At 41.9% G+C, this 26,116-nt stretch overlaps 1 protein-coding gene across 3 annotated transcripts in view; it reads right to left on the minus strand.

Moving 5' to 3' along the window:
• The window catches only part of XPO7 (exportin 7), a 40,047-nt gene that overhangs the window by 2,957 nt on the left and 10,974 nt on the right, over positions 1 to 26,116 (minus strand). For 2 of the 3 annotated variants that reach the window (XM_015542799.2, XM_015542798.2), the window contains exons 9-26: positions 25,350 to 25,469; positions 22,239 to 22,385; positions 20,889 to 21,061; positions 18,715 to 18,908; positions 17,932 to 18,037; positions 14,916 to 15,051; positions 14,329 to 14,402; positions 13,108 to 13,188; positions 12,125 to 12,188; positions 11,609 to 11,717; positions 10,550 to 10,656; positions 7,908 to 7,996; positions 7,092 to 7,199; positions 4,661 to 4,743; positions 4,221 to 4,435; positions 3,840 to 3,978; positions 1,656 to 1,816; positions 444 to 542 (exon numbers count right to left, since the gene is read on the minus strand). In XM_015542799.2, the coding sequence (XP_015398285.1) occupies positions 444 to 542; positions 1,656 to 1,816; positions 3,840 to 3,978; positions 4,221 to 4,435; positions 4,661 to 4,743; positions 7,092 to 7,199; positions 7,908 to 7,996; positions 10,550 to 10,656; positions 11,609 to 11,717; positions 12,125 to 12,188; positions 13,108 to 13,188; positions 14,329 to 14,402; positions 14,916 to 15,051; positions 17,932 to 18,037; positions 18,715 to 18,908; positions 20,889 to 21,061; positions 22,239 to 22,385; positions 25,350 to 25,469 (2,205 nt within the window). The remainder of the gene's footprint in view (positions 1 to 443; positions 543 to 1,655; positions 1,817 to 3,839; positions 3,979 to 4,220; positions 4,436 to 4,660; positions 4,744 to 7,091; positions 7,200 to 7,907; positions 7,997 to 10,549; positions 10,657 to 11,608; positions 11,718 to 12,124; positions 12,189 to 13,107; positions 13,189 to 14,328; positions 14,403 to 14,915; positions 15,052 to 17,931; positions 18,038 to 18,714; positions 18,909 to 20,888; positions 21,062 to 22,238; positions 22,386 to 25,349; positions 25,470 to 26,116) is intronic. The other variant, XM_042983305.1, reaches the window with a different exon arrangement.

Raw genomic sequence — 26,116 nt, forward strand, 5'->3', positions numbered from 1 at the left:
GTTCTTGATTTTATCTTATCTTTTAAGTAATCCCTACACCCAATGTGGGGCTAGAACCAACAACCCTGAGATCAAGAGTTCCATGCTCCACCAACTGAGCCGGACTGGTGATCCGGATTTGGTTTCTTTTACAGGACTCTCTAGACTTCCTTATATTTGTTTGTGGTAGAGCTGAGCTAGAATTTAGGTCACAGGTGGTCTGATCTCCAGGTATATTCCCTTCTGGTAACATTTCCTCAGCCTTTACCTTTGTCTGAATTGCTATACATGGTGACTTCTAACAGTTAAGTGATTATGTACTTGTCAAACCATGAACAGAACATGCTCAGAAAACAGGCTATCTTCCCTCTGCTTTACCATCATGGGGTGTTCCTATAACGTTCCTCACAGTGCCCTGGCAAATGATAGCTAAATGTGTCTGCCCATGCTTCTGGCTCTCTCACCTTTTCATTAAGTAGTATCAAGCCGAGTAGGGGCCGAGACATAGACCACTGGTTCCTACAGTCTTCAAAGATGATGATGTTCAGCACCGTTGACAGCATCTGGAAATGGAGAATCTGAGGCAGTGACCTAGTGGGTAGCTACCCAAGATAGAATTATAGATTCCAAACAGAAGAGTTTATTGGGTTGAAGGCCTCTTCTGTCTGGAGTAAACCAGGCAAATAGTTTATGAAGTTTCATTTTAATCTTCTATTATGAGGTAAATTTTCTAAGGTATTTCCTTTCCTGCTTTTTAAATTGGTTTAATAATTCCTTTAAAAATGGACCTTTCCAGTTCACCTTGTTTTCTGTGGGGAATGGGATGGGTCACACAATGATCATACTAGGTAAAATCCCTTTGCACTGTAGCTCCCCGGTACTTGTCTGAGAGGAGATAGCTTTTTTTTTTAAGTTGTTTTTTTTAAATGTTTATTTTTGAGAGAGAGCAACAGAGGATCCCAAGCAGGCTCTACACTGACAGCAAGGAGCCCAATGTGGGGCTCAAACTCACAAACTGTGAGATCATGACCAGAGTTGAAGTCAGAGGCTTAACCGACTGAGCCACCCAGGTGCCCCAGAGACAGCTTTTATAACATTTTGGGGATGTGATACGAATGTGAATTATTTCAGTTTCTTTAGAGAATAATACAAAGGTGAGACTAATAGCTAAAAGCTAAATAATTCCATTGATCCCCTTTCCTTATCTATTTTTATCTATTTTTGCAAATCTTATTTTTGCAAAGATGCAGCATACAAATAAAACGATGGCAAACATATGGTTTGATCTCTGTGTGGTCAGTTATTTCCCTCCGTCCTGCATTCCTGTTCCCACTTTGCAAATGGGAGTAAAAGCTTTATAGCTGGGTGCTGCTAACTTGTGCCCCGCTTATGGCAACAGTCATTGCTGTAGAAGGAGGACAGGTCCAAGGCATAGGGGTAGGTGTGACACTTGGAAGAACAACTCAGACAGAACCTGATTTTTTCAGATTGTTTCTGTCTGATGATTGCTCAGCAAACTCAAAATCCACTGTAATTTTAAGGTGTAAACTTCACTTCGGCAGCATTATCCTGGTGAGACGTAAGACTCTGCATCTTGCTTGGCCTTTCCTCTCCCCCAGAGAGGGTCTTCCACTGTAGAACACCCCACAATGCCTCCTAATGCTCATGTTCCTTACCTGCTGGATCATCTCTGGATGCTGCTGCATGATATGCAGAAAGCGGTCACTCTCCTGGTTCAGAGGTGTCGTCCTCTTCTTGGTGCTCCGTGACAGTTGCTTAAAGAGGTATGTCACGATGTGGTCCAGGCAGGAGCAGCAGCCTGTGCATACCATGGTGTCTGGAAGAGGGGCAGGGGCGGATTAGAGCAGGGATACGCAGCTGCTGACGGTGACCCAGGAAAACATGGGTTGCCCTTAGCCGAGATCCCATAGAGGCAGAGGTACCCCGGCAGACTGGGAACTGCACCCGTTTCAGTCAACGCCTTGTGCTGGGTGTTTCCCATTAGCCTCTCACCCTCATCAGATAGCAAGGCCCGATCCTAAGTCTGAGAGTGTGTGTATGGTGATAGACAATATAAATGACTGATATTGACATTATTGACTCAGGTGGTATGGATGTAGGTCTTCTGCTTCATTAAAAAATAACGAACAATTTAGTATAGCAAGTACTTCCATTGTGCCGGATATTGTGCTAATAAGGACCTTGTAGGTATTATCTCTTATTTATCGTCTTGAGAACTCTGGGAGGTAGGTGATCCATTTTACAAATGAATAAACCAAAGTCTAGAGATCATATTGCTAATAACTGGACCGGCCGTGAGGAGAATCCAAGTGTGAGTTGTTAAGCCTCTGCTCTGAGTTACAGGGGTGGCACAGCTTCGCACTGCCTAGCAACATTCCTGGTCTGTCAGAGGACCCGTATTCTTGGTTTCCGAGGCATCCTGTGGGAGCTACAGACCTGTCTGTGTAGTTTACAAAGGGGACACTGCAGCAGAGCTTGCAGACCGCGCTCTGACCACGTGAGGCACAGGCCAGGGCACTGAGGGATGAACCCTTAAATGAGTCAACCATTCTGTTTCTGTTTATACAGAGGGCCCTCTATTTTTAAGGAGCTATAAAACAGCCTTCCAAAGCCAGGTTGGATCCCTTGGCTAGACTGTCCTAGATATGCCTCTGCACCCTGCTGGAGGTAAATGTGTATCAAAGGGGTGGCATGGAGGTGTGGATGACTCACCATGTAGGCAATCCAAGTCATCCAATATGCATTTGCAATATATGGTGATTATTTTGCAGTTGACTTAATCCTCCCATTTACGTTCTGCTCAGCGTACTACAAAAAATGTATTTTTGGGGCACCTGGGTGGCTCAGTCAGTTGAGCATCCGACTTCGGCTCAGGTCACGATCTCATAGTCCATGAGTTCGAGCCCCGCGTTGGGCTCTGTGCTGACAGCTCAGAGCCTGGAGCCTGCTTCAGACTGTATCTCCCTCTCTCTCTGCCCCTCCCCCCAGCTCATGCTTTGTTTCTCTCTGCTCAAAAATGGATAAATGCTAAAAAAAATAAAAAATTTTCTTCTTTGAACACATACACACCTAATATACACCTATTAAGACTGCTTGAAGGTACCCAGGAACAAAAGGGTTGACAGGAACCAGATGGGAGTAGGGGGAAAAACTTGTGAAGCTGGCTGTGTGAACACCTTCCACTGCCTCCAACTGCGGTAGGTTAGAATCCAGACATCCAGATACTACGGGTGCCTTTGTGCCCTCCTGCCCCCCCCCCCCCGCCATCTCTTTCCAGCTCTACTCCCCCCACCCCCCTTCTCTTCTGCACCAGTGTACCCGCCATCTGAATTTCCTGATTCTTTCTGGGCTGTAGGTGCTAGTAGTTGCAGTTCCTGATGCTGGGAAGCCTCCCCACTAACCTGATACTGCCCATTCACCTTTTTGGTTTATGCTTTGATATGAATGCTTTCAGCCAGGCCTTGTCTGACCCCCACCTCACCTCCTCAAAACTAGTTTAGGTATGCTTCCTGGCAGCTCTCTCAGCACTCCGTCCTCACTGTAGTAAGCAGAAAAGTGTAGGAAATAGGCAGTTGTCTATGTGTCTGCCTCATCCACCAGATAAAAAGCCCCTAAAGGACAGGGACTATGTGTTGTTAACTACTGTATCCTTAGTGTATAGCACAGTACTTGGTCCTCAGGACAGGGTCAGTAAATATTTGCTGGATGAGAATGTACTCATGAATCTTATACTCTCTGTGGTTAAGGCCAATTCCCCCAAAGCAGTAACCCTTTTGGATCCTGGGGCAAAATTCTCCTTTTCTGTTAAGTGGTTAAAACCAACCGACACGGGCACTCACCAAGTGCAGTAAGTCCTTCAGAAATGGAAGAGAGAATATACATGATGACATGAGGTTCCAGGCTTGCAATAAAGTTCATGTGGTCCTGGGTCAGGACTTCCAGTAGTGAATAGTAAGACTGGCTAAGCTTGGGATAATCCTGTGGGAAAAGAGGACAAAAATCAGGTTAGCATTGTGCACCTCCATATACAGGGAGCAAGATCTTAAATAAAACAGCTCAGTTCCCTTCAGATGGGAAGACAAAAGAGCTAGCGGGAGCTAGTGTAAGCTCTCCAGAGAAATATTCAATCAGTGTTGGCAAAATAACAAACAAAACCGCCAAACAAAAACACGCAAACAAGATGAGGGGCTCAGATCTTGCCAATGATGCTTAAGGCTTACCAGGAGGTCACTATGGGGAATAGAGAGGAGCAGCTTGATGAAGGTCTGTAGAGCATTGTCCAGGGCATCGTCTCCATAGAGACGGAAGACTCCAAAATTGACATAACTCCCACTGAGGGCAGCCTTCAGCATGGAGAAGCAGATGGAGATGCCCTTGAGCTTCAGTGCATAGACCTGATCCTTTGGGACCTCTCCTAGTGTCAGGATGCGATTGCCTGAGTGAGTAGACAGACACGTGGTAATATATTATTTATTCAACCACATTGTAACTGATAGTTTCTGTAACCAACTCAACCCTCTTACTCAAAGGCCCTTGGTGTCAGCTGGCACTGTAATACTGTCCTGGTTATTGCCAGGGCTAGCCTGAGACCTACACTGCATACACTAGGGTGACTGAGCTGGAATTCACTCCCAGGGTTATGCTCCTCTAAAGCCCTTACCATACATTGTTATCATCTTGCTTGTTTCTCTGAAGAGTAAAATGCCATTGGGGGAAGAGACGTCAAATTGGAGCCGCTGGGATCTGAGCAGAGAACACAGAAGGAGAAAAAGTCAGGGGTATGTTGCTGGAAGACTGGGATACTTGAGGCTTGGGTGATTCTTTTTGCACTAAGATGTTCAGATTACCTATCCTAACATGGAATAACTAAGTTATTTAACCTGTGACAGAGCTTGTATCTTGAAGACTAACACCTAGACTCAAGTTCTGCTTCTCAAAGTGAAAGCATTTAAAAGAAAAAAAGTGAGGCAGATGAAATTACTCTTAAAATTGTCCATTTTGATTAAAGTATAGTTTCTACAACAGTCATTTCTGACGAACTCAAAGCTCGTCAGACATTAATCTACATTTACCTTTATAGCTTTGGTGGCAACTAAGGGAGGGTACAAGCACTATTACCACTTTATAAAAGAAGAGAGGCAAAGGGACTGCGAATGCTACAGGACAAAGTAGGTGAGGCAAGCATTTTAAACAACTTGAGTTCTGGGGTGCCCAGTTGGGTTTGGCTCACGGTTTCACGGTTTCAAGCTGCATCGGGCTCTGTGCTGGCATCTTGGAGCCTGCTTGGGATTCTCTCTTTCCCTCTCTGCCCCTCCCCCACTCATGCTCTCTCAGATAAATAAATAAACTTGAAAAATAAAAACAAAAACACTTGAGTTCTGAGTTCCTGACTGTTCTCTTGACCAGAGCACCTCTTCTTTCGTTTGCTCCACCTTTTAAATGAGCTTCTAGTTGGTCTTTTTAATGACTCTAGTTGGTTAAGGCCTCATACCTAACAGTCCTCCTTGATTCTTCTTTCCTTTCCTCCCCACACTGGATCCATCAAGATCTAGCTCTACAGTATGCCCTGAATCTATCTACTTCCTGTGCGGTCCTTCTGCTCCCACTCTTGTTCCCCCAGTCTCTTACTTCAGAGTAGAGTGATACCTTTAAATAAGGTAAACAGAGATCATTTTAATCCCATGCATAGAAGATTTCTGCAGCTTCCCACTGTAATGAGAATGCACTCGTCCTCACTACTGCTGTCCTAAGTTGCTATATGACTGGGTCTCTGCCGGCCTGTTTGACTTGTCTACTATGGCCTCCCCTCATTTGCCATGCTCCAGCCAGTGGTATTTTCTGTCTCAAGTCCCCGTGAGCTCATCCCATCTTAGGGTTTTATAGTTGTTCTCACTGTTTAGAATGCTTTTTTTTTTTTTTTTTAACGTTTATTTTTGAGACAGAGAGAGACAGAGCATGAACGGGGGAGGGTCAGAGAGAGGGAGACACAGAATCTGAAACAGGCTCCAGGCTCTGAGCTGTCAGCACAGAGCCCGACGCAGGGCTCGAACTCCTGGACCGTGAGATCATGACCTGAGCCGAAGTTGGACGCTTAACCAACCAAGCCACCCAGGCGCCCCTAGAATGTTTTTTCCCCTTATTTTGCTGGGCTACCAGAGTCTTTCTTGTCATTCAGATCCCAGCTTAAATATCACTTTCTCTGAAAGGCCTTCTCTGACCCTCTTCTCCGTCAATTCCCATTTTATTAACTTTTTTTTCATAGCACTTACCATTATTTGAAATGATTTTCCATGCTTGTTTTACTGTCTTTTCCCCTGAATGTAAAATCTAAGAGAGGAGAGGTTTTGTCTGACACAACAGCTAAGAAAGTGGCTGGCAAAGACTAGATGCTCTCAAATATTTATCTTGTAAATGAGTAACTCTTGATTATAAGCCTGATGGGAGGCTACTGCCACCCCTCAGTAAGGCAGTTTTAAAAATTAATTATCTCAGGTGTGCCATGAAAGGCAGATACACAGACCTGAAATTCTAGTGAAGTCAATGTGCCGGATTACTGTTTTCCTCCATCCCTAAATTTTTCAGCGAATCTAAAATTTGGTATTTTGGAAGTCTCTCTTACTTTCTTCTTAAGTAAATCTTTACCAATCCAGCTGCAATCTCCCAAATAGATACCTTTCTTAAAACGGTATTCTAATGCACCCGGCATCATTCTCAATTAGTCCTTCTGAAATGAGAACTTTGAAATGTGGTAGGCATGGCACCATTACTAAGTGTTAACTTTTATATGTGGGTGGCAAAATCAGAATGTTGGTTGCCAAATTCACTTCTTGTAAGAATGGGTATCTTGGGGCTCTTTTCAAGGTGACTTATTTCCTGCAAGCAGCTGTGGCTTTGTGTGGCTGGAGCACCCTTTTTCCAAACATACAAAAATATACATACGTGAACTTTTATAGATATTTTTTGCAAATTCTATTAGCAGTGAGTCTTATTATCTTTCACAATCTGCCCAAAACATTAGATGAAATAATTTCTCCTAGAATTCTCTCGGGTAAAAGGGCACTTGTGCCCTTTGAAAATTTCCTCTTGCTTACCTATTATGAACTAATTCAGCCATGAGCTTGAGCACAGGTGTGGTACAAGCTGGATCATGGTACCATAGCTCAATTGCCCGCTGGAGAATTGGCATGTAGGATGGATATCTGTAAATGAAAAGCTAAGGAAAAATTCTGAATCCAGAAAGGTACAGAATTTAAAATAATCTCTCCGCATTGGCCAAGCACAAACTGTCAAGTTAAAGTTCTCTAATTTCCTGCCTCCTGCTTGTTAATCTTGCAGTCTTTCTAACCAGACTGTGTGTTCTTAAAATTTTCATAGGCATCTAATAATGTGCTGTAATTTACATAATGATTTTCTTCTGAAGAGCATAACGTATTTCATATTGTTATTTATCCTCTTATCCCTTCGTGACAGGGAAGCAGCTATTTCCGTTATATAACTACTGGAGAAACGGGCAGTCAGATACGAAATGATTTGTTCAAGGTTATGAATCCAAGGTTAGGCTTTCTAATTCCTAGGGAAGCTGTCTTTTCTTAGTAGATTGAAATGTCTCTTTTTTCTAAGTGTGGCAAAATTCACATGCAGCAGCTCCACAGGCATTTTATATCTGGGGCCCAGAAAAGAAAGTGGTAGGAAACGACCTCGTTCATTTCCCCATCTCTCTCACGGGAGCAGGCAGCGCTATGCCATCACACCACTATGGAATGGGAGCTTATGAGTTGCCTTTGGGGGCAACTCCTTGCCTTCGTAGCCTCCCTAACCCTGCCCACCCTCATCCCCCATGACTACACCGCCCATCCACCCTCCAGTTAAGGCTTGCAGTAGCACGCTCCTGGTCTGTATTAGGATACATCCACTCAAACAGCATCATGAAACTGGTCTTGGCATTGAAGGCGAAAGCTATCCCTCTCAGGTCTCTTACTAGGCCAACCAGAGTTCGCTGTAGTAGAAGGCAAAAGTAGGTTAAAATAGAAGAAAAACCAAACCTATAACTACTTGATGGGGATTTCACAAATGTGTAATCAAATTCTTCCACCATTTCAACAAATACTCCTTCCCAGATATTCCGAACTGATCTCTTCCCTACTAGAATGGAATCTTTTCACTTAGAAAATTAGTTTTGTAAGCCTGTTATCTACTAAGAAAAAGCAATGGTTCCTGATCCATCACAGCAAAAACAGAAGCTGATAAAGTTTTAAGACACTAATATGGTAAGTTCTAAGTAAAAAGGAGAAGAGCAAAAAAGCTTGATTGAAGAAGAGTTAGGAAAAAAGAAGATAAAAATGGCCAAAAAGTCCACACAAGAAGAGGCAGAAGGACCACATATCTGAAAGGTCTGGTACCACACCTAGTTACAAAGGCATCAGCACCACAGGAAATCAAATGCAGATCCTGCAGGGAGGAAACACAGCAACCTCCATCTTACCTGCCCTGGTTGGAGGCCCTGGAAATAAGACTGATGTGTAAATGTTGGAGGGTAAAGTACACTTTCACAGTGAAAGAGATGGAGGCCTAAGAGGCAGATACTTGTGCCGTCATACTGCTAGGTGGCATGAGGGCCAGGGTTAAGACTCATACCATCGAAACTCCAAATCCTCTGTTTCTCAGTAGGACTTTTACTTGTCCCGTGGGCCCTGAACAGCAGGAAGACTGCTTTTAAAAGCTGATAATCAATAGGCTCAAGGACATGGGAACATTTGGGTGTCCTGACTCATTTGCCAAAAATGACTGTACTTCTGGGGCGCCTGGGTGGCTTAGGCAGTTAATGTCTGACTCTTGATTCTGGCTCAGGTCATGATCTTAAAGTTCGTAAGATCGAGCCCTGTGTCGGGCTCTGCACTGACAGCCCTGCTTGGGATTCTCTCTCTCTCTCTCTCTCTCTCTCTCTCTCTCTCTCTCTCCCTCCCTCCCTCCCTCCCTCCCTCCCTCTCTCTCTCTCCCCCTCTGCCCCTCCCCCCCCCCCACACACACTCTCTCTCTCTAAATAAACAAAACAAAACAGACTGTACTTCTAACAGCCTGCTTTAAGCAGACAATTCTCTTCCTAAACTGATACCATAACTTGTCTTCAAATCTAAGACACAGCCACTTTAAAAAACTTATTACATGAGGTGTGACAAAGATGTGGAAAATGCTTGCAGTTCGTGGCCAAAATGGTTCTTTTCATTAATTTCACCTGCTTTGCATGGAACTAAAGTGATGGGGAAAAGGGCTGCTATTCAGTGATATCCCTCAATTATCCTTGGTACTGGTTAGTACTCTAGCTCAAGTTACTGACATGCTCCACACTAAACTCAACTCTGAATAGTACCTATCTCAAAACACTGGTAGAAAGAGGGGAGACAGCCGGGCAAAGTGGTGTTGCTCCGTGACTTCCCTGATGATTTAGAGACAGAAAACTAAGAGGCTTTCTAGAGAAGAAAACAGAATTTTAGAATATTAGGTAAAGCCTGGCACCTTGGGGCAATACTTCTGGCTATTTGGTGACTATAATTCAGCTTCAGCATCATTATGAACACTGCAAAAAAGTCCTACGTCCTACAAATATTAATAGCCTAGTATCTTCTGGTTTTGGTCCAGAGATCTATGGACAAGGAGAGCAGGTATGTGTGAAGATGAGGAGAGCAAAAATCAAGAAATGATAATTCTGAGAGCCAGAAATCAATAACTAAAGGTAACTTTAAAATTCCATATATGTGGAAATTCATACACCCTTCTAAATGACTCCTGTCAAAGAAGAAATCTTAATGGAAATTAGAAAATCCAAAGAATTGAATGAAAATGAAAATGTTACATACAAAAACTATAGATTCTGGAGGCCTATTTCATGACAGTGTTAATATACTTAATGCTATTCAACTGTACACCTAAAAAATGGTTAAGCTGGTAAATTTTACATTATGTAAACCAACATGTGGAATAATATGCCTAGAGGGACAGTTATAGCTTTAAATGATTACATTAGGAAAGAAGGAGGGCTGAAAAGTTAGAATGGAAAAACCCCAAGAAAAACATATGAAAATAAACATAAAGAGCAGAACTGAATGAAGTAGAAAACAAAGATACAACAGGGTTTTGTTTTGTTTTTGCAAAGACTAACAAAGTTGACACATTTCTGGCAAGACTGATCCAGGAAAGAGAAAGCACAAATATGCAGTATTAAAACTGAGAGGCGACACATAACTAAAGATACAACCAGAGATCAAAAAACAATAGGAAAACACACAAAATAACTTTATGCTACTACATTTGAAAATGTAGACAAAAATCATAAGTATTACATAAGAAAACACTTTAACATAAAAACAAAAGACTTTATAAATCTCTACTGGTTTGTCGATTTCAAAATCCCAGGAGCCCAAGAGATTAAATAGAAGTGAAATCAGTGGGAAATGTATGGATGAGCACTATTTTCTGTAGTAATAGCTAATCTAGTTTCTGTCAAGGGCTGCCCAAAAGCAGAAACTGGTCAATCAGTGGGTGAAGGACTCACCTTTGCCTCTTGCTCGTTGAAACTATTAGTGCTAAACATCTGGGCCACAGCCTCAAATGCGGCTGTGAGTGGCAGCATGAATTGCTCATACTGATCTTCATCCTCTCCTGAAAGGTAAACAACCCAGGGTGTGACTCCAATATAAAAAATTCAAAGCTATGCATGCAAGGAAAATAAGATGGTATGAAAGATGAGCAGACCCGAGGATAATTCAAGGGGGCCCCTTTATCATCCCCACGGGTATGAGTACTAATTTCAGAATAAAATATATAGAGAGAATTTTTAAACTAGAAAATGGCCGGAAGTCATCCAGTCCAGGGATGTCCACACTGTGTTTGACAATACCAGAGATTCCTATGTGTATGAGGTACTATGTTTTTATTTACTTCTCCTTAAGTGACAGCTGACAGTCAGTTAAGAAAGGACCGAGTCTGGTGTATGAGAACCTGATGAGACTCGTACTGGAGTCAGGTGCCTGTGGAGGCTCTCTTCACACTTCTCTCTTTTCACTAATCTTCCATAAACCTGGAAGGTTCTGTAATGTTATATAGTAGGATTGAACTTAAATAGCTCAGAATGAAGACAAGTGCTGCGTTTCAGTCATTAGTTGACCCCAAACTGCTAATATCACACGGCAGCTACAAAGGCTCTTAAGCCTTGTGGGTTCACATGTGCTAGTGAACTGGGGGGGGGAGGTGGGCATGAAAAGTTGTGTTGACTGTCTTGGGTGGGTTGCACCTTCATGTGGGGTAGAGGGTTATCTGGCCAACAACAGGCATTTAGGCCTCAATTCTCTTAACTTTCTGAGGACAAGTATGAAATAGGTTTTAAAAATCACTGCACATCAGATGAAAACTGGCACATATAGTTCTTCTCTTCCAGTTACAGGAACCATTATAGCATGATCTGTTCTTGGTGAAATCAGACCGTTATTTCAGACAGTTTTGTTACTGATGAAACAACAAAAAAGACCTCCCCCACATCTAGTTTTCCATGCTCAAGTAAGAATTTAGAACAATGCCAGACTACTACGCGAGCCTCTAGGATTTATTGCAGTACCTAAATCCACCATGAGGAGACGCCCAAGTGCCGTGTAGAACGTAGTCCGACACCTCATGTCTGTCAGATTGGACTGATTGTTAATACCCAGAAATGAAAAGTGCTCGCTCTATTAAAAAAAAAGAAGACAAGTTAAAAAGATAAAGACATGGGTCACAGGCGGAAGGCAAGCCAGGAATTTCAGAATTACTGAGCCGTTTCAAGCTAATGGCCACATCATCATTCCTTAAGGGTATGAGTGGGATTAAAAATTTTTTTAATGATTGTTGTTATCTACAACTAATTTATCTTTCTATGAATAATAGTAGGCAGCTTCACCATAATTCAGATAATTTGGATTCCAAAGAGCAGCTCAGATGAGAGTAAGTGTGATCTGGCAGTGTGAAGGGAGTCAGGGAGCAGTCTCTGGCTGTGGGGGCACTACGGACCTCAATTGAAACATCCCTCTTATATGGCTGAGGAAGTGTGTGTGGCTGGCTGGAGAAGAGAACCGGGAAGAGGTGCTAAATCACTCACCGTGTGATTGTTCAGCATGAACTGTACCGCACTAAGCTTCACTAGTTTCCTTACACTACTGTATGTGAAGACAAAGAAAGAAGGTCAAGGAAAGTGTGTGCAAATGAAGAATCTTTAATGCAGAATGCAACTTTCTAGGATAAAGTAGCTTCTTTCTTGGCTATGAATTCCATACCCAGATTATCTTATTTTCCTTAAGCACTTGAATATAACACCTGCCAAATGGGGGGGGAAAATGTGTTTTCTTCTAAGCAGTATTTAACTGATTGATGACAGAATACCCATACCAAACTCCTATCTGTAAGAAAAGAGATAAAACCCAGCAGTTCCCCCCCAAGAATCATGAATATCCTAGGACAGCTTTTCTCACTGGGGCTTCTAAGAGCAAATTAAGCCCTAAATCCCTGCCTAAGGCATCCATGGTGTGTGGTGAATTAGGTTCTCTCTTATGCATTTAGAATGGCACTAGTTACGTACAGTCTTAAAAGTCACTAATTTTTATAGGGTTTAGTCTCTTGTAGACCCCTGATTGTGGAAGCCTGCCTCAAGAGCAATTCAAACTTTATAGTAGACTTGGTCCAGCCCAAGAGGGAATACAGTCACTACTTTTACTGCAGGGCCTGGAATCAGGCTGCTTCTAGCAACAGGCTGACAATCAAGGTGGACTCTGTCATCACTGGGAATGCAAAAATCATGGCCACAGAGTGTATACTGATCAGACAGCTCTGCTATGTATTTCTGGATCTTAGAGATAACCAGGCATAAATCTGTAGAAACTGTTAGCTTATGGGGTGGCTCCTATTTGGAGTCTGGAATTCTCCCTGGATTCTGTGTGGGTATTGGCTTTGGCTCCTAGGAGAATGGAGAATACCTGAGCACACATAAAGCTAAATTAAAGTGGAAGCAGCAGGAGGCCATGATTTCTAAGACTGTGGCAAGCCACAGTTCCTGCTGTGCACAGAAACCGGCTTAGAAAAGGATATCCAATGGAGAGATCATTGAGAAGCTGTAGTGTCTTGGAAGTGATTGGTTCACAGCGGCCCCAGTACTTCAGGTTGGTGATGCTGGAGGACAAAAAGAAAAAAAAAGCAGGAGATACTTTTGATTTGCCTGGTTTCCTTGAGGGTTGGAAGAAGAAGAAAATCATCCACCAAGAGTCACCACACATCTGCATCACCAATTCACAGACATCACAACCACAAAAAATGGGTATAAAATCTCCGTACTTACATTTGGTTGACTAGAAAAATTATCCTTCAGATAATCTTCACTACTTGGTTCCAAAGCTACACTGGCCCATACCCAGGCCCTTGGAATTCTGGGGCACTCCAGGGCTGATTTCTGCAGCAAGGGTAAGAGATTTCTGCGGCAGTGATAACATGCAGACGTATGCAATTCTGCACCTGCGCCATCCACTGTCAGCTGCAGAATTCTAGTAGCCCTTGCTTCCGGGTTCTTGGCTGGCAGAGTCCTTTAGACCCCCTTTGCTTTTTGCATCAAATTATTAACCAGCTCATGAATATGGGTGTTTAGGATTGGGATGGCTGGAAGGGGAAAAATGTCACTTTGCACACAGCCCTGGGTAAAATATTTAGCTCCTAGTTGTGTGCTTTGAGATACTGAGCTCCTAAAAAGGGGAAAATGTAAACAAAGGGGGCAAAACTTAAAAAAAAAGAAAACAAACAAAAAAAGGGCCAATTAGGAGCTCCAACTTTGAAGACAGTTCAAACAGCACTAGATTTTGCAGATTCAAGACTCTTCAAGAGTGTGATAGTTCTTGAGAGGAATAAGCCTGTTTTAAAGTGGGGCTCTCCTCCTGGCAGGGGGGGGCGCACACCTAGTGGAAATCAGCACCAGAAAACGAATGCCTACTCTGGGCATCTCTGGCAGCAGGGTGATTGGGTGAGAGGCTGAGCACCTCTGGGGAGGGATGTCCATTTTGCTAATGCCATGACAGGGTTTCACCGGTGATTCCAGAGGCTATAGAGGAGATTCCACATGAACAAAATTAAATCCTTGCCTGTACAAGCCTGGAATGCTCTGGGGCCGGGCCATATCTCTAAGCACAGCTTGTCACACACTCAAATGCACAATTTTCTGACGCAAACGATCAATGCTGGAATACCAAGGCACTGGCAGCATAATGCCAAGATCACATTTTACAGTTGCAAGGGACTCTTGCTGATGGCAAGCCAAACACTTACATTTTTCCTATGAAGACGCTTAGGACCATGGTCTCATCATTCAAGCCCAGAACTTCTGAGAGTCGGCGGTACAGCTGGTGTTGTGTTAAGGGAAGAGAAAGTAATCAGAAAATATGGATTAGAAAAATCACATCTCAGTACTGTGTTTGTCCTTATTCAGGGGTAAGATGTGGGAAGAAAATGGACGAAACTGTAGGGGAAGTCTTTGTTGAAGGGATTAAGCTAGTTTCGAAGTATTACTTGACACTGGATAGATGCTGAGCTATCTTACCAGTCCCCTTCGACCCTGAGATTATAAAGACTATCAAAACCTTCTGCTGTTCTCAGTATCAATTCATGTACAGAAACTGAGAATTGCCAGTGTTGAGACCAATAGATGTTTGAACTGGCCATTTGTTAAGCATAGGGAGCATTAGAGAGATGGACCCAATTCTTTGATGAATCTCTCAAAATTCTACACATGAAGAGGAGACATGTGGACTATCCTGATACTAAAACCTGTGTCTGAATTGTTATCAGATGTTTCTTAGTTAGCAATTCCGCAAGCCCAAGTGAGAAAGAAGTAGAGCCAACTGAGAGTCTGTTACCTTAGAGGATTTTTGCACCTGGTCCCCAATGTAGATCTTACGAAACTGTTCAAAAAAGCTCAGCATGGCCAATTCTAGCTTCTCGTTACCCGCTTGAGCCAAGCGAGAATCTGTCAGGTTCATCAGTTGGAGCACCCTAGAGGAAGAAGAGCAATGATTCTCTCAACAGCAGGATATCCTGGTCACTTTAGAAAATCCAACCTACCCTCCAATGGTCATATGTGTCTCCTCTCCTTACCCATCCTATCTAAAAGGCATTCTCTACAGGCTCTATGCTCTGCTGAGAGGACAAAATTCTCCATTTCTGCCCCCATAGGAACCATAGCCAGAGAATGAATATGAGTGTCCGGTTGGATGTTTAAAACTTCTAGTCCACTGAGACCGCAGGCTGAGTCAGAACTCATAATTAGCTTAAAAATAGTGGACCCTACCCGCCCCCGACCAGTATTGGGGTAACGGTCTTCCTGAAACTTCTGTGAGACCTTGAGTAAAGCAATTTATTTTCTGAGTCCCAATTCCTCACCCATAAAACGAGGGAGACTGGACTAAGCCCATGGTCCTCAATCTTTTTTCCCACCGAGCCATGAAGGGAATGGACCCATGAAGGACAATGTCCACAGGTAGGTAAAAGCTCCAGGAACCAAGAGCAGATATACCACCGTGACCTCATCCCTGTGCTACTGTGACCTTGTCTCTTTTCCCCGAGCCTTTCCCTGGTGAAAGAAGGCTGGAATGCAAGCGTGTAAGTACTGAATGAGTGTTATTACAAGCAAGTCATCTGACATTTTGATGACATGAGAACAGGTGGTAAACTATTTCTGACACATCATGAGTGAATCAGACTCAGGCCTGATGCTGTAACACTCAGTGTGAGAAACGAGGATACAAGACACTGTCTTCAATTTATATTAGGACACACACACGGTGTCACACCAAGCTGCTGAATCAGAAAGCTTATTTGCTTTCATCCTTATCAAATCTTTGGTCGGCTCTTCAAAAAATGCCAGTGTGACATGCCGTGGAGACTTTTGTCAGGATTAAGGCACCTAAGGGCATATGGGCATCTGATAACAGACAAATGGGCATTTTCAGAATAGGAATTACGGATTGAAATGTCTGGGAACCAAAATATTCTAAGGCATCATGTTAAAATGTGCTTATCTCTAAGGAGAGCATCTCAAAGTTCAGAAACCTTCAGGGTGGCGGTTCCCCAAGGTCACACAATACTGAAACATGACCTGCTCTTCTACTTGCGTTCTGACAGGAGGGTGCACTGGGGTGTCCAGTGGCTACCAGACGCATGACATCATGACAGACTGAATGCGGACACAGATCTGAGAATCCAGCTGACTTCTGGGCCACACATTAAAACAAAGACACTTCTCTCATTAATTTTTTTGAAAAATATTTAAAAAAACATTATTTCTGTTGACATGTTTTGGGCTTATTGTTATTTTTAAATGAATAAATTTAAACTTTCTCAGTTTTACTTATTTTTATTTTTTAAAAAATATTTTTTTTGGAATGTTACTTATTTTTGAGAGATAGAGAGACAGAGCATGAGTGGGGGAAGGACAGAGAGAGAGAGGGAGACACAGAATCTGAAGTAGGCTCCAGGCTCTGAGCTGTTAGCACACAGCCTGACACGGGGCTCGAACCCATGAACTGTGAGATCATGACCTGAGCCAAAGTCAGACACTCAACCGACTGAGCCACCCAGGCGCCCCTAAAAAAGATTTTCAGTAATCTCTACACCCAATGTGGGGCTCAAACTCGTAACACCGACATCAAGAGTTGCATGCTCTACTGAGCCAGCCATGCACCCCAGTTTTACTTTTTAATACGAAAAATATCAATAGCTGTATCTTATTTTCTTTTTAAGTTTTATTTTATTTTATTTGAGAGAGCAGAGACAGTGTGAGCAGGGGAGGGGCAGAGAGAGGGAGAGAGAGAATCTCAAACAGGGTCCACACTACCAGCACAGAGCACGATACGGGGCTCAAACTCACGAAACCATGAGATCATGACCTGAGCCGAAACCGAGAGTGGGAAGCTTAAGTGACTGAGCCACCCGGGTGTCCTTTTGATAGCTATATCTTATAAACAAAAGCTCTTTGAGATTCTCAAATACTATTTATTTATTTTTAAAGTTTATTTATTGAGAGAGAGACAGAGAGGGAGAGAGGGGAAGAGCATGCATGTGCGCAGGGGAGGGGCAAAAAGAGGAAGAGAGAGAGAATCCTAAGCAGGCTCCATGCTCTGCACAGAGCCTGATGTGGGGCTCGATCTCATGACTATGAGATCATGACCTGAACCAAAATCAGGAGCTGGATGCTCAATGGACTGAGTCACCCAGGGGCCCTGAGATCCTCGATACTTTTTAAGAGGACAAACAGTCTTGGTGAAAAGGTTTGAGAACCTCTGCAATAGAGTATTAAAAAATCCTGCCTTTTTATTTCCGTGTTAGGTGAAATTTTAGAAATCATTAAATGTTCATTTATAGGTTTTTTTAGAAAGATGGATAAGAATCACAGGTACAAAGTAACTTGAAATCCTCTGGGTGGAAAAGTTATGTCAAGAGATTTGAAAGGCTGCAGAAACTCTGCAATTCCATATTTGGAAATATTTGAAGAACCACAGTTTCCTATTAGTCTCACTCTGCTATTGCAAAAGTAGTCCACATTTCATTAACTCTGAGATACTGTCCTTAAAACTAAAAGCTACTCCCTACTGTCATTTTCCTAATTCTGTATCCATCATTTCCTTGCTGAATTACTGCAGATGTTTCCTCAGTAAAAGCTGAAGGTAGAATTTCTGCTATATTTATAAAATGTATTTATAAAATGTCTGCAGTTGGACCTTCATTTTCATGGGCAATCAGGTTTGTGAGATTACATTCTATACAATGGGAGGAAAGCACTAACAGAAGCAGGCCAAGCTCCCATGGCTTGAGAACACCAAAAGGAGCAGTGGCAGTCACAGCAGTGAAATAGAAAGCCTCTGTGAGACCACTTACCGACAGACAAGCTCGCCATCCATAGCATCTTGCTCATCAGTGCTGGCAAATGAAACCCGGCCACCAATCACTGCGCCAATGATGTAAACCAGCCATGTCAGCCTTCCTGCAACAGGAAGAAGACCTATTAGTGTCCACTCCAGTGGTTACTTCATTGAAGAAATTTCCTCACAGTGAGGTTCATTTCTTACTATGGGCTTCTGTAATCTTAAGAACACTATGGTAAAGCCATAATGCCTAACTTTTCCTACAGAGTATAGCTATCACCCCACTCTGCTAAGGGAAATTCATTAGGTAACAGACATTCTCCTATCAGACAAGGTCATTACTTTTATAGTCCAGTACTTTCTTGAAGTTAAAGACATCCATGTAGATAAGATTTTGGTTACTCTTCCCCAGCTACCTGTGGCATTTATTTATAATAGCCTTTCGTGCAGATGGAGGTAACTAATGATGGAAGAGTCATTTTGGGGTAAAGGGAGGAAAGAGAGGTGGTGATAAGGGGTGCCTGGGTGGCTCAGTTAGCTGAGCATCTGACTCTTGATTTCGGCCCAGGTCAAAATCGTGAGTAGGAGGAGCCCTGCGTGGAGCCCTGATTGGCTCTGTGTTGACAGTGCAGAGGCTGCTTGGGATTCTGTGTCTCGCCTCTCTCCCTCCCTCCCCCACTCCCCGACTTGCGCTCTCTCAAAAATAAACATTAAAAAAAAAAAAGAGAGAGAGGTGGCAACGAGTGAAGGGGTACTGGCAGCACCGCCTAACAGGCCGCATCCCCCACCCACTCACCCTCCTGCACGGCGATGTCCATGGGGCTTGCGCTGGCGCTCTGTAGCAGCTCCTGATAGGATTGGGCAGACTGGTCGAACAACTGCACAAGGAGCGCACACGTCTTCTCGTATTCACAACGTCCGATAGTAGACAGCTGGTCCAGCTGCTGCTGCACCAGGCCTGTGTCCTCCAGAGGGTCTTCCAGTCCATCCCTGATCCCGAGGGAAGAAGAAGGCGGCTCTCTTAAAATATGCTATTGATTTCCTTACCACGACAGCTCTTGTTCTTCTGCATTTAGCCAACACTTCCACTGGTAGAGGCCCACATCCCCACACTCCCTTTTGCACAGAAGGAATATATATAAAAAGTGGGAAGACCAGTGTCGTCACCCTAGGATGCGTCTTCTTTAGATAGATTCTGTGTGTTCGTGTCCAGTCTTTTGATCTGAACAACTGCTCCCTTAACATTCGTCTGCCTCAACCCTCTCTGTCTTATGCTTCTCACCCCAGGGGCTCTTGGTCCTTGACTATAATAACCTTTGGGACTACAAATATCCTGTCCTCATGTGCGGTCTTTGTGGCCCAATGTATTTTGAAACTTAGAAATCTCCAGATTTTAATGAAGCAATATGAATGCTTCTACCATATAATATGAACCCTCAATGGACTCTCTGGGGTATCAAATACAACATTCCTGTAGCAAAATGTATCAATATTATGAATAGTCACAAAAAACATAAGTTTTAGAAAAAACTATAAATGTGCTCATACTAGCACATGTCAAGTTTTGCCACCAAATGCATTTTCATTCCAAACTGATGAGAAAATTTGGTTCTAGATCTTGGATTTCAGAATTGCAGTTGAGGCACTGTGGATCTACACCAGGTCCTACCTTACCTACTGCTCCTAGATTTAAAAATCTTGTCATACTGCAAGCTCTTTGTGTATTGCTACATTGTAGTGTGACACCCCAGCAGCTGCAACACTGCCCCCATTACAGCTAGAGTTCACAGTTGTGGGTGCACCATGGTCCACACACTGGGCCAGGACATAGCTGTGTGATCCTTCGAATAACCTTGCCCAAGAGCACACAGCTATTAACTGGCTTCCCTGGGCACAGAGCCTGCACGTCTAACCACTCCTCAACACTGCCTCAATGAAACCAGCTGAATCCTCAGGAACAGAAACTATGTCACTAAGAGAAGGATGCTTTCGGGGCTCCTGAGGGCTCAGTCAGTTAAGTGTCTGACTCTTGATTTTAGCTCTGGTCACGATCTCATGGTTTGTGAGATCCAGCCCCACATCAGGCTCTGCACTGATATCGCGGAGCCTCCATGGGATTCTCTGTCTCCCTCTCTCTCTGACCCTCTCCTGCTTGTGCTCTCTCTAAAAATAAATAAATGTTAAAAAAAAAAAAAAAAAAAAAGAGAGAATGATGCTTTCTAGTGGGCTTCACAAATACTTGGATTTTGAAATGATTCAAGTCATTAACAGTTGAGACTATCACTCATGGCAATTAAATGTACTTGACTCTGAGCCAATTAAGATCTGATTTTAAAAATACCTCAGACCTTCAGAATCCAAGTAAATTCCCCTGAAAAACAGCTAACAAAAAAATCTACAAGAAAGGTCCCTAAACAAAGAATAACTTCACTTTATACAGGTCATTTTTGAAAGGGTCTAACATTTCTTTAGCTATAGATTTCCGGTCTAGTTAACAGTCAAGGTAGACAGAAACCATGTGTTCCTATAATACAATCAGCTATCCACTGCTTAGGATCATCTCCTAGTAAGCTCTGGATTGTGTCATCTTATTTACCCATTTATTTCTTCAGGAAAATAAAGCACCTATAGCTTACACATAATTCTTATCATCTATAGCTTATAAATGTTCCTCTCATGTTTAAAGGAAATCAGTGGCAAGGACAAACAGTATACTGATATACCTAGTAGTCAAAGATATTACTAAGGATGGCAAAAAAGAGAGACCTAATAAGTATGTTAAAGACTATTCTTTCAGATTTTATGCTCTCATCTGCTATTCTGCTGACATGAAAAAATGGCCATTAACAGCATTAGCTCCAAAAGAGAATCATGTCAAGAATGCCTTTGCCAAGTGGGTGTCTCATCTCTGGCAAGTCCAACACCAGGCAACTGGAGAGAGAATACAGAACCCTGTCCCAGGTTCCTTACCTCAGTATGATGTGCACAGATTCCAAACGGGATGTGATATAGGCTTTGGTGACCTCAGGAGTATAAGTTTCCAGCATGTGGGGCTCTGTGGCTTTCACGTATGGCACAGAGGCTGCCAACCGCTGCCATAGGCTCAGGAGATAGTGCACGCTATTCGGGGCAAATTCCCAGTGCTAAGGAAAGCCAAAAGAGTAGGAAGTATACTTCTCATTTCTGTACACAATACATTAGTCCCATGCCACTTGACACAAAGGATAAAGACTTGGGGGAAAAAAAAAGACAGATTTTTATGGGCTTTGTTCTGTGCATGACAACTCATCCAATGTACTTATTAGTATTTCAGAGATTAACCATCTAATAAAAAGAGCTGTTCTATCCTGGTTGTGTAAACCTTCCCACAAGGAAAGCCTTGCGTACGTGGTTCTCAAACATTAGTATCCATGAGGATCACTGGGAGAACTTGCTGGACACAGAGACACTTAGGCTCCACCCTGGACCTACTGAAGCAGAAATTATGGAGGTAAGACAAGCACTTGCATTTTTCATCAAACTCCAGAGGATTTTGAATCAAGCCATAAAATTTGAGAACCACTGCCTTATACTACGTGACTAAGAAAAAGATGTCACTAACTCTTCCCTCTTCTGTCTAGCTCCCTGTTCCAATCTTGCCTTTTTCAGAGTGATAATCTAAATATTATCCCTGCAATTCCTACAAGTTCCTCTAACCAAATCCTTGCACTTTTTTAAATGCAAATGAGTAGGCTGCAAGAACTACTCTGCAGAGTTGCCCTATACTTCTATTCACTTTGGCTTGAGGGAAAAAAGGGAATACAGGCACACCCATGGGTTTGGTTCCAGACCACTACAGTAGTGAGTCAAATGAATTTTTTGTTTCCCAGTGCACATAAGAAAGTTATGTTTGCACTATACTATAGTATATTAAGTGTGCAATAGCATTATGTCTAAAAAGACAATGTACATATCTTAATTAAAAAATGCTTTATTGCTAAAAATGCTAACCATCATCTGAGATTTCAGGAAGCTGTAATCACTGATCACAGATCACTGTAATACACATGAGAAAGCATGAAATATTGGGAGAATTACCAAAATGTGACACAGAGACATGAAGTGAACAAATGGTGCTGAAAAATGGCACACACAGAAGACTTGCTCGACGCAGGGGTGCCATAAACGTTCACTTTGTCAGAAATGCAGTATCTGTGAAGCGCAATAAAATGAAATGCAAGAAAACGAGGTCTGCCTGTATTCTTAGAAGTTTAAAACCAATGAGCCAGAGAAAAGGTTCCTATGTGTAGGTGAGAGAGAGACAAGCAATCAAAGACAAACCTGTAGGCTGGTCACTGTGAAGTTAGCTATCAATCGGATGACCTCAGGGTAGTTTTCCACCTTTACTAATTCTCCCAGTTGATAGTTACTCTTCAATCGGGCCAGTAGTCTGCAAAACTCATGGTAATTGTTTGGGTCTGATAAACTCTGGTGACAGCACAGAAGGAAAATGAAATGTAAAATGTGATTCACTATACTTCCAGAATGACATTTGGGATGGCATGAGGGGAAAGGAGAATCTACTTTAACTTCTGAGCTACAGGTCCTCCCTTAGAATGACACATCTCGGGGTGTCTGGGTGGCTCAGTCAGTTAAGCGTCCAGCTTTGGTTCAGGTCATGATCTTGCGGTTCGTGAGTTCGAGCCCTGAGTCATGGTTTTTTGGTGACAGCTCAGAGCCTGGAGCCTGCTTTGGATTCTGTGTCTCCCTCTCTCTCTGCCCCTCCCCCACTCGTGCTGTGTCTCTCCAAAATGAATGTTAAAAAAAAATTAATAATAATAAAAAAAAAAAAGAATGACACTTCTGTTAGCATGTTTAAAAACAATTTTTTTTAAAAGTTGTTTTTAAAAAGGGACGGTCGCATCTATTATTTCATGTGTTCATAAAAATCATCCTGTGAGATAAAATTTCTAGCATCAATAAAGAGTCTGAAATAGAAGCCCAGAAGGATCACATTAATTGCCTAAAGTGGCTATTAAATAGCATAAAAGGAGCACATTCTAAGATATGACTGGTCTTATACTGATAAAAAAATTATGAAATTTTCATTCTCACATCTGTCAGATTTATCATTAAATAAGACTAACACTTCAGTGGCAAAGTTACACAAATGTTTAGTTTATTTACATTATATCACCATTGTTATAATAAATTTAGTCCTATATTAGTATGTTTATGTGTTTTACTTCATACTTCTATCAAACACTTTGGATTTGTTTGCATATTAGACAAACATATCTGTTTTCTTACACAGGTCTTCCTCTATTAGCATACTTTGTTTTGTTCACCAACACATCCCTGGCACATAGTAGGTGATCTGTGTATTTGTTAAATGAATAAATGCATTTTTAACAGTCTTCAATAAATGCTGCTGAGAAAATTGGACAGCTACATGCAAAAAAAAAAAAAAAAAGAAACTGGACCACTTTCTTATATCATACACAAAAATAAACTCAAAATGGACTATAGACTTAAATGTGAGATCTGAAGCCATTATACTCCTAGAAGGAAATGTAGGCAGTCATCTTCTTGACAATGGCTACAGCAACATTTCTTTAGATATGTGTCCTCAGGCAAGAGAAACAAAAGCAAAAATAAAGTGCTGGGGCTATACCAAAATAAAATGGTTTTGCATAGTGAAGGAAACCATCAACAAAATGAAAAGACAACCAACCCACTGAATGGGAGAAGATATTTGCAAATGATATAAATAAGGGGTTAACATCCAATATATATAAAGAACTCATACAACTCAACACCAAAAAACAACCGGATTAGAAAATGGGCAGAGGATCTGAATAGACATTTTTCTGAAGACATATAGATGTCCAACAGACACATGAAAAGATGCTCAATATCATTAATCCTCAAAACCACAATGAGATATTACCACTTACACTTGTCAGAATAGCTAGTTAAAAAAAGACAAGAAATACTGGGGCACGTGGCTGGCTAAGTCATTAGAGCATGCTACTCCTGATCTCAGAGTCATGAGTTCAAACCCCACAATGGGTGTAGAGCTTACTTTAAACCAAACAAAAAATCTTGACCCAAAAAGACAAAAAATAACAAATGGTGGTGAGGATGTGGTGAAGAACAAACTCCCATGCACTGTTGGGAGGAATGTAAATTGGTGCAGTCACTGTGGAAAACAGTATGGAGGTTCCTCAAAAAAGTAAAAACAGAAATACCATATGATATAGTAATTCCACTACTGGGTATTTACTCAAAGAAAACAAAAACACTAACCTGAAAAGATATATGCACCCTTATGTGTACTGCAGCATATACAACACAATAACCAAGACATGGAAGCAACGTTAAGTGTCCAGTGACAGATGAATGGATAAAGAAAAGTGGTGTGTGTGTGTGTGTGTGTGTGTGTGTGTGTGTGTGTGTATGTGTGTGCATATATATAGAGAGGCAGACAGAGAAAGACAAATACCGTATGATTTCATTTATATGTGGAATCTAAAAAACAAAACAAATGAACAGACAAAAAAAAGCAGAGACAGACCTATACATACAGAGAACAAACTGATGGTTGCCAGAGAGGAAGGTTTGTGGGGATGACCAAAAATGGGTGAAGGGGGAGTGGGAATACAGACTCCTAGCTATGGAGTCAATAAGTCACAGGGACAAAAGGTACGGCACAGGGAATATAATCAATGGTATTGTAGTAGTGTTGTGTGGTGACAGATGGTAGCTACACTTGAGGTAAGAATACCATAACATAAAGAGTTGTTTCACTATGTTGTACATCTGAAACTAATGTAACATTCTGAGACAACTATACTTCAACTTTAAAAAAAAAAAAAAAATTTTTTTTTTTTTTTAAATAGAGGGACAGGACTAAGTATATTTAAAAATGAAATGCTTGTATGGTATTTCCTAGTGTAGAGAAGTGGTACTTTAAGAAAAGTAGGTGTTGGCTGAATCTCTGGGACTGAAAAAGACAAAAAGGGCAATCGAGTTACAGAATGTATATATTAGAAAAAGCACTTTATCTCTCTTCCCACCTAAAAGCAGCCCTATACACTTAGGTAAATAATGTATATTAAAAAAAAAAAGAAACAAAAACAAAAACCACATTTCTTGAGGGAAAATTACTAGCTCTCTCCCTATTTTTCCTGTATAAGTCCTGCATTCTTGAAGCGAGAGCATACAAATCCCTCGTTTGGGATCAAGAAACTGCCTACAGATACAGATTCACTTAAACCTTCTGAAGAATGACACACCCAACTGCTCTCTAGGATTTCTGCTAAGTGTGGCCTCTAGACGGATTTCCTTCTGACTCCTAACAGATAGGCATATACTAATCACCCCCACCCCCACAACAGCATATATATGTATGTATTTATTCAAATAAAAATAAATCCTCAAAAATCTTACCTGTGGGTTTTCCAGTATTCGTTTAACACCATCAACAAGATGAGAGAGAAACTTGGCCCTCTCTGCATTATTAAACAGGGATCTTCTGACTGAGGCAATCTGTACTAAGCAGGATAATACCTAAAAGCAGATGCAATCCAAACACAATTGATTAAAAAGATGATATGGCTATTCCATATTATCTTTTCCCTCCTTCCCCTCCTATAATATTCTTCTTACATATGCCATTAATTCTTTCCTTTCAACCCCTGCTACCATTTCAATGACGTAGAAAAAGTTCAGGAAGATGCAACTTAGGATATTGGAAACAGCTTTATTACAAGAAAAAAAACCCCATTAGATCCAAGTTACCATAACAACTAGTTAAATCCAGAGTTTAGAAATTCACTTAGGTATTATTCTTTGACCACCTACCGGCTTCTTTGATTCTTGTTAAGATATGTATTTAAGGTTTTAAAATATCATTCAATTCATAGTTTAAGTAAAGTTTTAGATTTGGTTTTCTCTGTTTCATGAAGAATTTTGGCTCATCAGGCTTTGCTATGTAGTGCTATAATGAAATAACCAAGTTATATCTGTGTCCTAAAAAAACCCAGGCTTTATACTGAAAACACTTCTCTTTCCCCACTATGTTAGATATTTACAGTTTGCCCCTCCAGATCTGTATCTTCTATCATTCTCCACACTGCTCTACTCCTTCAGAAGCTGACTTCTGTTAACTAAGCAGAGCCAAGCTCCACTGCCCTCTTGCCTCTAGTAGGCCTCAA

The sequence above is a fragment of the Panthera tigris genome, chromosome B1, assembly GCF_018350195.1.
Source record: "Panthera tigris isolate Pti1 chromosome B1, P.tigris_Pti1_mat1.1, whole genome shotgun sequence".
Classification (NCBI taxonomy): domain Eukaryota; kingdom Metazoa; phylum Chordata; class Mammalia; order Carnivora; family Felidae; genus Panthera; species Panthera tigris.